At 51.1% G+C, this 14,357-nt stretch overlaps 1 protein-coding gene across 1 annotated transcript in view; it reads left to right on the plus strand.

Annotated features, from left to right (window-relative positions):
• Positions 1–2,202: 2,202 nt before the first annotated feature.
• XKR6 (XK related 6) overlaps positions 2,203–14,357 on the plus strand; it is a 168,569-nt gene continuing 156,414 nt past the window's right edge. The window contains 2 exon segments of the mRNA XM_041426216.1: positions 2,203–2,482; positions 2,485–2,911. Of these exon segments, the coding sequence (XP_041282150.1) occupies positions 2,203–2,482; positions 2,485–2,911 (707 nt within the window).

Below are 14,357 nucleotides of genomic sequence, written 5' to 3' on the forward strand. Positions count from 1 at the left end.
AGCTGTTATCAACGGAGAAAGAATCCCAGAAAGGTTTGGGTTGGAAGAGACCTTAAAACTCATCCAGTGCCACCCACTGCCATGGGCAGGGGCACCTTCCACTATCCCAGGTTGTTCCAAGTCCATTGAACCTGGCTTTGAACTTCCCCAGGGATGGGGAAGCCACAGCTCCACCACCCTCTGAGTACAAGAGAGGGGTGGGATGGGGTGGGACAGGAGCCCCCCCCTTCCCCAGCACAACCATGGGAAGAGAAAAGGCAAAAAGAAACCCACAGGAGGTCCCAGATCTGCCAAGGACCTGGGAGCTGCTGGAGGTGGGAAGGTGGAAAGCAGCCTGACTGAGGATGAACTGAGTGGTGATCCTGGGATGTGAGGTTGAGCAGGGACAGGGCAGTTTACACTGGACTGGGGAGCTGATTTGGGAGCAGGATGGGGTCAGCATAAGGGGGTCCACCTGAGGGTGGTCTGGGGAGTGGTAGTGTCAGCACTTGGGCCTTGGGGGAAGAAGCACAATGGAACTTTTTAAGTGTTCAGAGCAGAGCCAGGAAGAGGGTGAAGGGTCTCAGGGGCCACTTGAGAAACAAATTATGCCATTGGGTTTGTTCAGCTGGAGGAGACAGAGGTCAAACCTCGCTGGGGGCTGCAGCTCCTCTGAGGGGCAGCTCTAATCTCTGCTCCCAGTGACAGAGACAGGACCCAGGGAATGGCTGGAGCTGTGTCAGGAAGACTTAGGTTGGGTATCAGGGAAAGGTTCTTCCCCAGAGGGTGTTGGGCACTGAGCAGGCACCTCAGGGAATGGGCACAGCCCCAAGGCTGCCAGAGCTCCAGGAGCCTTTGGAAAATGCTCTCAGGAACAGGATGGGATAGCTGGGGTGTCCTGTGCAAGGTCAGGGGTTGGACAGCTGTGTCCCTTCCAAATCAGACTATTCTATGATTCAGTGTAGATTTTGTGATTTCAAGATCACTAAGGAGATGGAACACCTCTCCTACGAGGAAAGGCTGAGAGAACTGAGGTTGTTCAGCATGGAGAAGACAGCCCTGGGGAGATCTTAGAGCCCAGGTCTTACATGTGTGGAGAGGAGGTTCAGGTTGGACATTAGGAGGAATTTCTTCACAAAAGGGGTGATTAGACATTGAAACAGGCTGCCCAGTGAGGTTGTGGAGTCACCATTCCTGGAGCTGTTCAAGGAATGACTGGACCTGACACTCAGTGCTCTGCTGTGGATGACAAGGTGGTGTTTGGTCATAGGGTGGACTCGATGATTTCAGACGTGTTTTCCAACCTAAATGATTTTGTGATTCTGTGAAGAGATCTCAAGTTGTACCAGGTTTAGATTGGATATTCGGAAAAAAATTCTTCATGGAAAGAGTGGTCAGGCAATGGAACAGGTTACCTAAGGCAACCTGACGGTGGAATCCCCATCCCTGGAGGTTTTCAAAACGTGTAGATGTAGAGCTTGGGGATACAATTTAGGCATGATCATATCCATGGGTTACCAGCTGGACTCGGTGATGCCAGAGGTCTTTTCCAACCTAATTCTGTAAGGGAGCTCCAAGAAAGCTGGAGAGGGATGTTGGACAAGGGCATGGAGTGACAGAACAAAGGGGAATAGTTTTAAACTGAAAAAGGGCAAGGCTAGAAGGGATTTTAGGAAGAAAATTTTCCCTGTGAGGGCATAGAGACCTGTGAGGGCAGAGGTTGTCCAGGTAATCACAGAATAAGCTGAGCTGGAAGGAACCCACAAGGATCATCCAGTCCAGCTCCTGGGCATCCCCAACAATCCCACCCTGTGCCTGAGAGCGCTGTCCAAGTGCTCTTTGAGCTCTGTCAGGTTTGGTGCTGTGACCATTCCCTGAGGAGCTATTCCAGCGCCCAGTTACCCTCTGGGATTAGAACCTTTTCCCAGTATCCACCCTAACCTTCCCCCGACACAACTCCAGGCCATTCCCTCGGCTCCTGTCCCAGGTCAGCACCGAGCAGAGCCCTGCGCCTGCTCCTCCTCTCCCCCTCACGAGCAAGTCGCACATCGCGGGGAGGTCCCCCCTCAGCTTCCCCTTCTCCAGGCCTCATCCCTGTCACTTCCCCGGGCCAGGTCGGACGGGGCACGGAGCATCCCGCCGCGGTGGTCGCTGTCCGTACCGGCGGCACGGGGTGTGGAGGGCGCCGCTCCCTGCCGTCCGCGCCGGCCCCGCCGCGCCAAGATGGCGGCCAAGTCGGATGGCGGCGGCGGCGGCGGCGGCGGCGGCAGCGGCTTCGCCCAGCTGCACAACCTGGACGAGGCGGCGGCGGCCACGGGCGGCGGCGTCGGGGCAGCGGCGGCCGAGGTGGCGGAGGAGCCGGGCGCAAGCAGCTCCTTGCACATCTGCCACTGCTGCAACACGTCGTCTTGCTACTGGGGCTGCCGGAGCGCCTGCCTGCGGACCCTCTTCGGGCGGGCCGCCGCCACCGCCGCCGCCGAGCCCCCGCCGCCGCCGCCGAAGGGCCGCCGGAGGGCGGCGAGGCGGCCGAGCGGCCGTGGCTGGACTGCCTGTGGATCGTGCTGGCGCTGCTGGTGCTGCTGGGGGATGTGGGCACGGACCTGTGGCTGGCGCTGCACCACTACGGCCGGCGGGACTACTTGTGGTGCGGCCTCACCCTGGCCTTCGTGCTGCTGCCCTCGGTGCTGGTGCAGATCCTGAGCTTCCGCTGGTTCGTGCAGGACTACACGGGCGGCGGGCTGGGCGCCGTGCAGGGGCTCAGCAGCCGCGGGCCGCCCATGATGGGGGGGACCGCGGGCCGGCGTGGGGGACCCGCCGGCGGGGTAGGAGGAGCCGGCGGCACCGCCACCCCCGGGGCGCAGCGCCTCTGCAGGATCTCCGTCTGGGTCTGGCAGTCCGTCATCCACCTGCTGCAGATGGGGCAGGTCTGGAGGTAAGGGGCGGCCGGGGACTCCGCCGTGCCCCCGGCGGGGCGGGCGGCGCGCTGGGTCGGGGAGCGCGGCTGCGGAGGGGCGGGAGAGCGGGGACTGCGAGCGCCCGGTGCGAGGGGGACGTGCGGCAGCGTCAGCCCCTGGTCCGAGGGGGATGTGAGGCACTGTCACCTCCTGGTTTGAGATGGACGGGGACAGTGTCACCTGCTTGAGGTGGACGGGGACAGTGTCACCTCGTGGTCCAAGGTGGACGTGGGTCAGTGTGCGCTGGCCGAGGAGGGGCTGCTGTCGTTGTCAGCACCTGGTCTGAGGCGGATGTGGGTGACTGTGAGCTCGTGGTCCAAGATGGGCATGGGTCAGTGTCACCCTCTGGTTTAAAATGGGTCACTGTCCCCTGGATGAGGTGGACAGCTCTCAACTCGTGGTCTAAGGTGGACGTGGGTCAGTGTCATCTCCTGATCTGAGGTGGATCAGTGTCATCTCATGGTTTGATGTGGGTTAGTGTCCCCTAGACAAGGTGGGGCAGATGGGGGTCACGCCGATAGGCTGAGGTGGGTCACTGTCCCCTAGCTGAGGTGGACCAGATGGCCATTGCTGTTGCCTCATGGTTTGAGGCAGACATGGGGCAGTGTCATCTCACGGCTTGAGGTGGATTGCTGTCCCCTAGCTGAGGTGGGACCGATGGGAGTCAGTGTCACCTCATGATATGGGGTGGACATAGGTCACTGTCCCTGGCTGAGGTAGGGCAGATGGGGGTTGTTGTCAGCTTGTGGTCTGAGATGGACATGGCTCAGTGTCACCTCATGGTCTGCGGTGGTGGTGGTCAGTGCAGTGCTCCCCACGTGGAGAAGGAGGGGAGATTTGGGGGTTACTCCGACTTTGAGTGAGGAGAGACCCAAAGGGAGGGGCGATTCCCACAAAATGAGCCTGGGGGGCTGAGGTGGGGGACATGGGGGTCATTGTCACCTCATGGTCTGGGGTGCCAGTGCTCTCCACGATGGAGGAGGTGTCAAGGTCCCCCTTGTGCTGAGGGGACATTTGAGGGGAAGAGAAATTCCCCCAAAATATGTCTGTGGGGCTGAGGTGGGAGGAGTGGCGTTGGTTGGTACAAGCAGGACATGAGATGGTGCTCCCCATGTGGAGATTTGGGGTGACCCCTTCTTCACTGAGAAGAGCCCCAAAGGGAGCACAGATACCCCCCCCCAAAATGAGCATGTGGGGCTGAGGAGAGAGGAATAGGGCTGCTGTCACCTCACAGCTTGGAGGGGACACAGTTCTGTGCCCCCCATGGTGTGGGATGGAAGGGATTCGAGCTCCGTGGGAATGAGATGGTTGTCCACAGACATGGGGCAGGACTGGGAGGGGGGTCATGGAGCTGCTCTTCCCTTCAGGACAGGCCCGGGCTTGGGGGTGACCCTGGCAGTGGCAGTGCTGCAGAGGGAGGTCCTGTGTCCCTGGAGGGGACTCACCCCATCACCCCCCTCCTGGAGCCAGGGGGCAGCCAGGAAAAGACCCCATGGAATGCAGGGGCTGCTCCAGAGAGGGTCTGCGGGGGGATGGACCCGTGGCTGCCAAGCACTGGGATGTGTTAGTTCCAGAGGGTTCATGTCCTCCTGGCACAGATCCCACAGGAATGAGGGGTGAGGGTCTCATCCATCCCCGAGAGCCTCTCCCCAGCCAGTGGAGCGGGAGCTGCTGGCTCGCTGACTCCCCGTGAACCGAAGGAGCGGGTGGTGGGAGCGGAAAAACGCAGCGTGATGCCTCGGCTGTGGCTTTGGAGAAAGGAGAAGCCTCCTCGGTGGGGACGGCGGCGGTGGGGCTGCCGGTGTGAGCCTGAAGGTCAGGGATAAGGGACTCTTCCCTGCCGGAGGGAGAGGTCCTGGGGTGGAGGAGACACTGGCCAGAGGACGAGTCTGGGAAGTGACCTCGGGCTCGGCAGGAATAAAAAAGCATCCTCCAGTGCGAGCTGGAAATTACGTTATCCTTCCCAAAAAGAGAGGTGGGAGGAGGCAGGGAGGGATTCTCCAGGATGAAAGCCTGTGGATGCAAACACTGCCACAGAGATGGCTTACGGAAAGAGGTGGTGTAAGGACAGCTGTAAAAACCCGGCATGGCCCAGCATCCTCTGAGCTGGGGCGCGGGTTGGTAACGTGGAAGGGGTGTGAGATTTGGGGTGGGGGTAGAGGGACAACTCTGGGTTGTGTCACAGGGTTGTGGCTGCAATCCCTCTGCACCATGGATGGGTCAGGCTGTAGAGAAAAGGCTCCAGATGGGGACAGCATCCAGATGGGGGTCGCTTGGCGTTTGTAGCTTTTAAAATAATCCTTAGGGATCAAAGATTTTTATTTTCCCAATTTTTTTTGAAGAAGCCGCGGGGGTGGAGGGGAGGGGATCTGCGTGGGAAGGGTGCGTGAGATGTGTACGTAGGAAATAAGCCCATGCAATCATGCAGTGCAACAGCAAATACATATTTCTTCTGCATCTTCAATGTCATTTTGCAGCGTTCAAAGCACATTTGTTCTCAACTTCTGCTTGGGGGTTTATTCTATTTTTAAGGGCTTTTTGTGGCTGGGATTTGGGCTGGGGGGTGGCGGGAGGGGGATGTCTGTGGGTGGTGCGTGCGAGGATGATGAATTGGTCCACGACCCTTTCTGCTGCTTCCCTTGGTACTCCCAAGTGCTGATCCCATCAGCAAAAGCGGTTCTCAATGCAGATCCTCCTCTGGCAAGTTGGATTTTTCCTTTCTTGGAGTCAGGCAGAAGAAATGATTGTGTTTTAGCTGTGCACAAACACTCCATGCCATGGCACGCTTGAGTGAGCACATGGGGAGGGGGATGCTGAAGTGATGCCGGCAGGGGCAGAGGGGGTGCATGTAGGGGGCTGATTTTTGTGTAATAGGAAGAAACAAAGCTTAAGTTGCCCAGACTTCTCCCTGCTATGCTAATGCAGAGGAAAAACATTTGCTTCTGAGATTGTGCAGGGCTGGGAATGCCAAAGGGGACTGATAAGGAGTGCTGCAGCCTGGATCATGTTAGGTGAAATCAGGAAGCTTTCTCTCCTGTTGATCTCTAATCCCACCAGCACCCAGCTCCCTCTCTTTAAGGCACACTCGACAACGTGGAGCCGACTCCCAATATCTGACCAGAGCCAGAATTAACTTCCTGGGATCTGTGGAGCAGCCTCCACGAGGGTGTCTTTTTGCATTCCCACTACAGCTATTGCCAACGCCATTAAAATTAATCTCGGATGTGGTGATGAGAGTAATACTGGAACGCACTGGTTTGGCCGCCTTTGCCTGCAGCGCAATCGCTGCGTGCTGGGGAGAAGTTTAGACGTGGGGATGGAGGAGGAAAACCTAGGACAGCGTAAGTTCAGTGCGTAATGCTCCGAGCCTGCTTTCCCGTGGGATCACGGATCCGTGCTGCCGCTGCATGGAGCATAATTGGGATCGTACCTTACGTAGGGGATGTCGTGGGTGTTGCTCAGCAGCTGGGAGCGAAACCGTGGAGAATTGGAGGGGGGCAGGTTGGAGTAGTGCAGGAATTCTCATCCTGAATACGTTAGGTAAATCTACGTTTGGATTTTGAGGGATGACACAATTCCTGTGGCGGCTTCTTCTCGTAAATACTGGGAAGACTCACCAATAAGATGGTGAATAAATAGCATTTTATGGCAGAAATATAAATATACATCGGGATCTTATTTTAGCAAGGCTGTCTCTTCATTTTGTCAGGATTGTGGGAGAAGGAGCTTGTTTTGGAGCAGTCTGGATGGAGGCTTTGTCTGTTTGTGTTGTATTCAGAGGGTGGATCGTGACCAGGCAGGAGGGTTGAGGGGGCAGTGCGAGTGCTGAGGGGGTACTTAGTGATATTCCTGGGGTTTTTGTGTTTTTTTTAGTTCAGCTGGGATCTGAAGGATGTGTTAATACTGTCTGTCTGTAGTGGCTGTTGGAAAAATAGTAAAAACATATGTGTGTGTACAGATACATATATTTTGAATTCTTGCTGGAAGTAGTCTGATCTCCAATGCCATTCTTACCAATAAAGCTAAGCTCCTGGGGTTTTTACCTTCATAAACATACAATATTCCCCTTTCCTCTCAAATCTTAGATTGTCTTGAGGACTTGAACAATTCATCCAGACTATCCAAAAAGTGAAGGATGCCAGTTGGAGCACATTATGCTCATTATAGAGGTGCTGCAGTGCAAGCTGCCAAGGGCTGTTCCTTGAGGAGGGATGCTGTGGTTTTGCTGGAAACAGGGTGAAGACAGGGCTGTTGCTTTTGCTGGAGCTGTTCAGCCGGGTAAATTCAGGAGAAGTAAAAGTTTTGGTATCTTGAGTACTTGCACAGGTTGTATGAATGACAGGAGCGAACTTCCCTGTCTGATGTACCTTTCCTTAACCTCTGCTGGAAGTGGGTTACTGGGTCATGGATGCTGCCCTGGAATAGGGGGTTTAGAGTGGAAAGTCCGATCCCTTGCGTTGCGCCGTGCTATTAAAGCAAACATTATTGGATTCCGTTGGATTAACGGGATATGGAGCTGAGCTAAAATGAATGCTGACCAGCTGGAAATCTCTCTGTGTCTGTTAAACTATCAGTCATGGTGAGTTTTGGGACATGAATGTGCTCTGTTTATGGGGTTTGTTATTAAAACAGATTTGAATACAGATCTAGGAGAAAAACATTCTGTACAAGAAACCCCAGCAAACCACAACAACCCTTGTCACTGTTGTGACATTAAAAATTATCTCGTGTATGTACATGGTGAGAAATTCCTAACATTTAGGCAGAGAGTTGGCATCTTTTTTATTAGTGGAAAGACCAAATCTATGAGCTGTTCATCTTTGGAGGTGGAAGGATGAATCAATGGGTTTAAATGGAATATGTGGCATTTAATGACTTTGTGTTGAGTGGGTTCAGACTCCCCTGAAATACTTTGTCTGGGATGAACTTTGTGAGTTGGAGACACATTATTTTGGATAGTTTAGAAATACAGGCAGCTACAACTCTGAAGTTCTTTGCCTGAATCCCTCAAAGTGGAAACCATCTGCTTGTCAAACAGCAGATGAACCAGAAGCTGCTGACCTAATGCTGCCTTCTTGTCTTGGTTTGGGATGTTCAGTTCTGTAGAGCCTTTCTGTAAATTTACTGCCTTCCTTGGCACGTTGGAATATTTTTTTCAGCTTTTTCTGGTTAGCTTGTCTGGCAGCTGAGTTTTTCCTTTTAGCCAAGTTTTAACAGCTTGCTTTTATAGTATGGAGTTTTGTCAGTTTTTGACAAGTTGGCAGAGGAAAGACATTCTGGGATGGATGATAAATATGTTCTCCTTACAAAATCAGGTCTGGGGTATAACTTCTTATATTTTTTTTTCCAGTGAGGTTGTTCTCCCTTTCAAAAAACTTACCCATTCCACCCCCATTTCTGCAGGATCTCCCTAAGGAAGTGCTGGGCTGTGAGTGTAGAGGTCCAGCAACATCTACAGAGCATGTAGGTTGTGAGAGAGTGGAAATAATAATAATGATCATAATAACGATGGAAAAAGGGCTTTATCCCTTGAGTGGGGTCTCCATGGCTGGCAGGTGGTGGTGATGCTCCGTGTCTTGTTGAGTGGTTCCCACTAGAGGGGGTCCAACCACAGATGTTGGAGCGGATCTGCTGGGCCAGCCTTGGGAGGGCAGAGGTTTCTCCAAACCTTTCCTTGGGAGAAATAATATCCTGCCCTGACCTGCTGGGAACTCCCCTTCCCATGCAGCCCAGTGTTTCTGCACAGACAGCATGGCTTGGGCAGGTGGGGAGTTGGATTTGGAGGAGAAACTGGAGTTTGGTTTGCTCTGGGATGCTCTTGAGGAAGAGCTGTGTGGTGCCCTGTGGCTGGGCAGTGACAGCAGCTCATCACCTCCCTGCCCTGGTTTTTGGGGAGGAGGAAAGGGAAGCAGAACTGCTTGGGTGACCTTAGTTCTTACTGGAACCAGCATAAAATTTCCATGGGTTTCATGGTGAAGACACCATTGCAAGGTATTTTGGGGACAGCATCTCCAGGAGTCCAAAAACTGGAAGGGAACCCAACTGCTTTGAAGTTGGGTTGCAGGCTGCTTTCCTAAATGCTCCCCCCATGTGGTCCTTGACCACAGCATCCCTTTTCAGCTGTTCAAGCTGAACTCCACGAAAAACAGCTGTTTATTTTTTTCCCACTCTCCCTGTGGCTTTATCTCTAATGCCAGTGGCAGCCTGACAGTGCCTTTCCTGGTGGAGGGGAGGCAGAGTGCCAAGGGAAGGAGGGAAAGATGGCTCACCATTTTTTATGTGTTAAAATTCCAGGCTCTGTATTTTCCACCTTTTCCAGACACTTCCATTTTGCTTTCAGCTGCACTGAGCCAGCTTTATTCCTTGCAGTGGTTCTCTCCGAACAAATGTAGGTTATTCAGGGAGCATTTCTTTTAATGAAAAGGATGGAGGAAGAACTGATGGTGATAAAGCATCTCTTTGGAGGAGAGCTGCTTGCTGTGCCTTGAGACTGCGAGGAGCAGAAATGGGATGTCAAATGTATAATTTTCCTTGGGGAACGAAGGTGAACCTGTGGAAAAGTCTGGATCCCTCACACAACTTCACTTTCTACTCATTTTGTTTTATTTCCCTTGAATCCTGACTTGATTTTTAGCACCTGACCGTAGTGATAATCAGCAGTAGTACATGGCAGTGTTTTAACACCTGGAAGCTTTTAGGCAGAAGGAATTGTGAGTCAGAGTAAAGCTTTACTAGAGAGAAAATTAAATTGTAATTAAAGGCATAAGCAAAGAGCATGTGCCAAATAATGTCACTTCATTGACCCACCTTCTTCTGATGTGCTGGAATTCAGAATGATGGCCAAGCCTATTGTGATGCTTTAGGGCACTGAGATGCTTTTCCAAACAGGATCCCAAGAAAATAGGGAAAGACCTTTCCAGGGGAGGAGGATCTTTAGAAAATCCTCCAACCTAGCAGCAGTCTGATGGAGGGAGGAATACCTTGTGTTTTAACCCTGTGGAGTGGAATTGCTTGATCTTTGCAGGCACATCCCATATCCTTTAGACTACAGTGTCAAAGATGCTCCCAAAATCTTCTGGACTGTGGGACTGAGTATTTAGCTGTGTCCCAGGAGCAGTCCACTGCATCTCTCCATGGATGGATATTTTTTTTTTTTTTTCCACTCTCTTCACTTGGGTTTTCCATTTCCAGCCACTCTGTATTCCAGATTCAGCCTGTGTTTGGTTATATGGAAATGCTGTATCAGAGGAACCACATTCACAGTGCTGAGGAAGAGTCTCAGGAGTTGCTATCTCTCCATCCCTGAACAAATTTCACTGATGGACTTTCATTATTTTAGTATAAATGGGTGTTCTATTCTTACTTCCATATCTTGAACCAGGAAGAAATTCAAATCTTGACCAAGAGACAAAAAGATAGAGCAAAAGGCCATCTCAAATGTGTCCCCAAAACTATAATGGGACCTGAAGACTGTGCTGCTCCTCACGTCTCCTTTTTTTGGAAATCTGTGAGAGCTCAGGTTCACCTCTGAAATATTCACGGTCTGTCCTTAAGTGACTTCAGCTGCACAGAAGATTTTTGCAGAATTGGCACCTTTGTTGAAACCTTCTGTATTCAAGCCCAGAGCCTTTACCATGACCTCCTCTTCCTCTGCTCCATTCTGATTTGGTTTACCTGCAGCAGGATTTTGGCCTCCCAAAGAAATATCTCTGTGTTATCATGGAATAGAATCATGTAATAGATGAATGGTTTGGGTTGGAAGGGACCTTAAAGACCATCCTGTCCCACCCCCTGCCACGGGCAGGGACACCTTCCACCATTCCAGGTTGCTCCAAGCCCTGTCCAGCCTGGCCTTGGACACTTCCAGGGATTCAGGGGCAGCCACAGCTTCTCTGTGCGCCCTTTGCCAGGGTCTCCCCACCCTCACAGGAAAGAATTTCTTCCACATATCTGACCTAAATCTCTCTTTTGGTTTAAAGCCATTCCCTCTTGTCCAATCACTATCTGGCTATGTAAAAGTCACTCTTCTTCTTTTTTATACACCCTGTTTAAATATCCCCCCTTTGTACAGGATGGGCTGAGGGAATAGGCATCTTCTCCCTGTCCCAAAACCCTGTGGGAAATAGGACTAAGACAGGAATCTCTCCTAAATGCTGCCTCGGTGCCCTGTAGATGGTCAGTGAATGGACACAAGGAAAAGCAAGCCTGTTGTGAACAGACAGAAAAATGGACACTACAGAGGTCTCAGCTCATAGAAAACTCCTGTCAGCTGCTGAGCTACATCACCTTTTCTGCCTTCACAAGTCTGCTTGATGTGGGAGAAGTTTCCCATAAAACCCCCACCATTTTGGCAGAGCTCTTATTAAAATCTCCTCAGGAGCCATGATGCAAAAGGCTCTGGCAGCTGGAGCTGCCTTTATCACTTTGCTAATTAAACCTGTGGGAAAAACCCAAACCTGAGTGAGGAAGGATCATGTCCAGCTGCCAGAACCTCCCTCAGCTCATGGGGTTCTGGGGGTTTTTCTGCAGGGGCAGGGAACGGGATCATATTTTGCTTCTGTGATAGACACTCGACATCACAACTCTCCAAAAAAAAGTCCAGGAGAGATGAGCTCCCTCATCCTAGCAGTGGGGTGGCTCAGGATCATCTCCTAAAGCAGGGACATGTCACATATCCCTGTGAGTTTAAAGAGTTCAGGTCTCTGGGAAAATGACCATTCTCCCATTTTCTCTTGTAAAAAAAAGATCAGTGTTTAACTGATCATAACTCCTCATGCTTGGATCCCCCACACAGGCAGCCCTGGATGACAGGATGGCAGAAATACTTGCCTGATCTACCAAACACAGAAGACAGCAGTAAAGCACCAGGAGTGGTTTTGAGTTTGGGATTGGAATTCATCCCAGTTATGTCTAAGCGAGGGAAAAAAGAGCAACGGAGGCCGATGTTGTTGAAGTAAAAATTGTAAAGAGTGGTATAAGCAGAAGGCATTTAAATAATGTAAACAGTCTGGCATGGGAGGAAGGATGGGAGGCATTCCAGAAACAAAGGGAAAATAGTTTTAAAACATGGCTAAAAATACAGCAACTCTTGAATTCCAGAGATTATCTCAATTAGCGCTTTTCAATATATCTTTACAACAGAATTGTTGGAGTTCACAAAAGATAATGGAGGCTATGAGATACGGAGAAGTGATATAAATTTGTTTAATTAAAAGGATGAAGGGCTCCCTAAAATAAGATTCACTTATCTTCTGTCGCAGGGAAGAGCGAGGTTATATTCGGAAAACTGCAGCTCATGGCACTGTAGTGTGGAGAAAGCATGGAGAGAGCCAAGGCTGGGAGGAAGAGCCCCTTCTTCAGCCTCAGCAGTTCCTTGCTCAGTGACTTTCAACAGCAAATCCCTTCCCATGGGATTTATATGCTATTAGAGCAAAATGGGATGATTTTACATTTCCAAGAGGATTTTGTTTGATGTTCAGAGAGCAGGAATTGGACATTTCTGTCCAACAGAAAATCAAATACTCAGACATCAGAGCTTTGAGGGGCAGACAAACATGGTTTAAGCTTGGAATCTCTGTGTGTGGAGCTGTGCATGAATGTGCTTGATGTCCTCTGGCTCCAGAGGTGTGTGGCACATGTCACAATTTATGTCCAGCCTCAGCATTGCATGTCCATCCCTTGGAATGGGGGAGAAGCATGCATGGATATCCAGCTGGAAGTGTAGGGGGAGACCACGGGGGCCAGGGAGGAGAGAAGACCCTCATGCAGATCTAAATTAAATTAACCCCCCTGGATGTATATTAATATGTTAAGTAGCACTAAGCTCTGTATCCCAGCTTAGCAATATTTCGAGGCACTTTATTGCTTTAATGGAGGGATAAAATAGAACCTGCAATTATAGTAATTTTTTCTAATTGAATATTTTGCTTTATTCTTTCCCTTTCAAAGCATGACTGTAAGTACCAGCCTTCATAAAGCTTTGGAAATATTTATACTTTCCCTCTCTGGCAATGGGTGTAAATATGCTTTTTCTTGGGCAGACTGTTTGGGTCCCTCGTGGATGAGAAGCAGAACAGCTCTGGAGAGCAGTGGGCAGTGCACCTTCCTCTGCTCTTTTTAATCATGGAATTCTGGGATGGTTTGGGTTCAAAGGGACTGTAAGGATCTTCCAGTTCCAACCCCTTTCCATGGGCAGGGACACCTTCCACTATCCCAGCTTGCTCCAAGCCCTATCCAGCCTGGCCTTGGACACTTCCAGGGATCCAGGGGTAGCCACAGCTTCTCTGGGCAGCCTGTGCCAGGGCCTCCCCACCCTCACAGGAAAGACTTTTTTCCCAATATCCAATCTAACCCCGCTGTTTTTCAGTTTAAAGCTGGGAAACATTTGTTTCCCATCAGTGGAGAGGGGTGAATGTGATGTTACATTCTCAGAGTTTTCTGTCATCCTGCATGGGCTTGATGTGAATGTCAGGTGTATTTCTGATTAATTTCTTGTCCGTGCAGGGGTAGTGGACAATAACAGCTGTTATTCCCAGGCCATGTTCTGTGCAAGCAGATGAGATCCTTATTTTCTGTCACCTGAAATGACTTTGGGGAGGAGGACAGGTAAAGCACCTTCAGGATCCTGCTGGAGCAAGATGTAGATGATTGGTAAAGGCAAAAGCTGAAGGGCAGAGTCCTTGCCCAAAACCATCCAGGTGAGGCAGCAGTGCTGACAACAGGGACAAAAGGGGATTAAACTTGACAGCTGATGGTATAATTGGGTGTCAGTTGAATTTTTTGAAGTAGCCATTTTCAGTGGCAGCTCTTCAAACCGAAGTTCCTCCCTCCAGCTCAAGCCTCAAGCAGGCAGCGAAATGCAGCTAAATTAACATAATAATTGCATTGTGCATTCCATGTGCTGAATCTCGGGTTTAAAGAGGGAGATTTGCTGATACTCCCTCCATGTGATGGGATGCTATCAGTTGGAGGCTGTTGCAGTAGCTGTCTCCTCGTCTAAAGGGAACTTTTGATCCAATAAACTGCTTATCTCGTGTAGTTGTCCTTTCATCTAGCGTGGGTGGTGTGTGACGGCTGATGGAAGGCGCAGTATTGTGGCTCATTTATGAATATTAATTAGAAATGGAAATAATTTGGAACAGTGTGCACCGACGGCTCTCTGAGCACCACCAGCTGCAGAAATCCATCATTTCCTCCCTCGTGGAAGACTCACAAATGCAGGGAAGGCGCTCACGTTGGGGTGTGAAGTCACCGCACGGAGTCTGTCACGCCGACACTTCGGCGATGCAGCGGGAGGTTGTCTCGGGGCTTTATTTCCCAGCGTTTTTCACGGCTGGGCTGGGGAAGGAATGATTTCCTTGGGAGAAAGAAGCTGCAGCAGCGCCTTGCCAAGTCATGTGCATCCGAGCCGGGGCCGGAGCTGGA

The sequence above is a fragment of the Onychostruthus taczanowskii genome, unplaced genomic scaffold, assembly GCF_017590055.1.
Source record: "Onychostruthus taczanowskii isolate IOZ18803 unplaced genomic scaffold, ASM1759005v1 scaffold90, whole genome shotgun sequence".
Lineage (NCBI taxonomy): Eukaryota > Metazoa > Chordata > Aves > Passeriformes > Passeridae > Onychostruthus > Onychostruthus taczanowskii.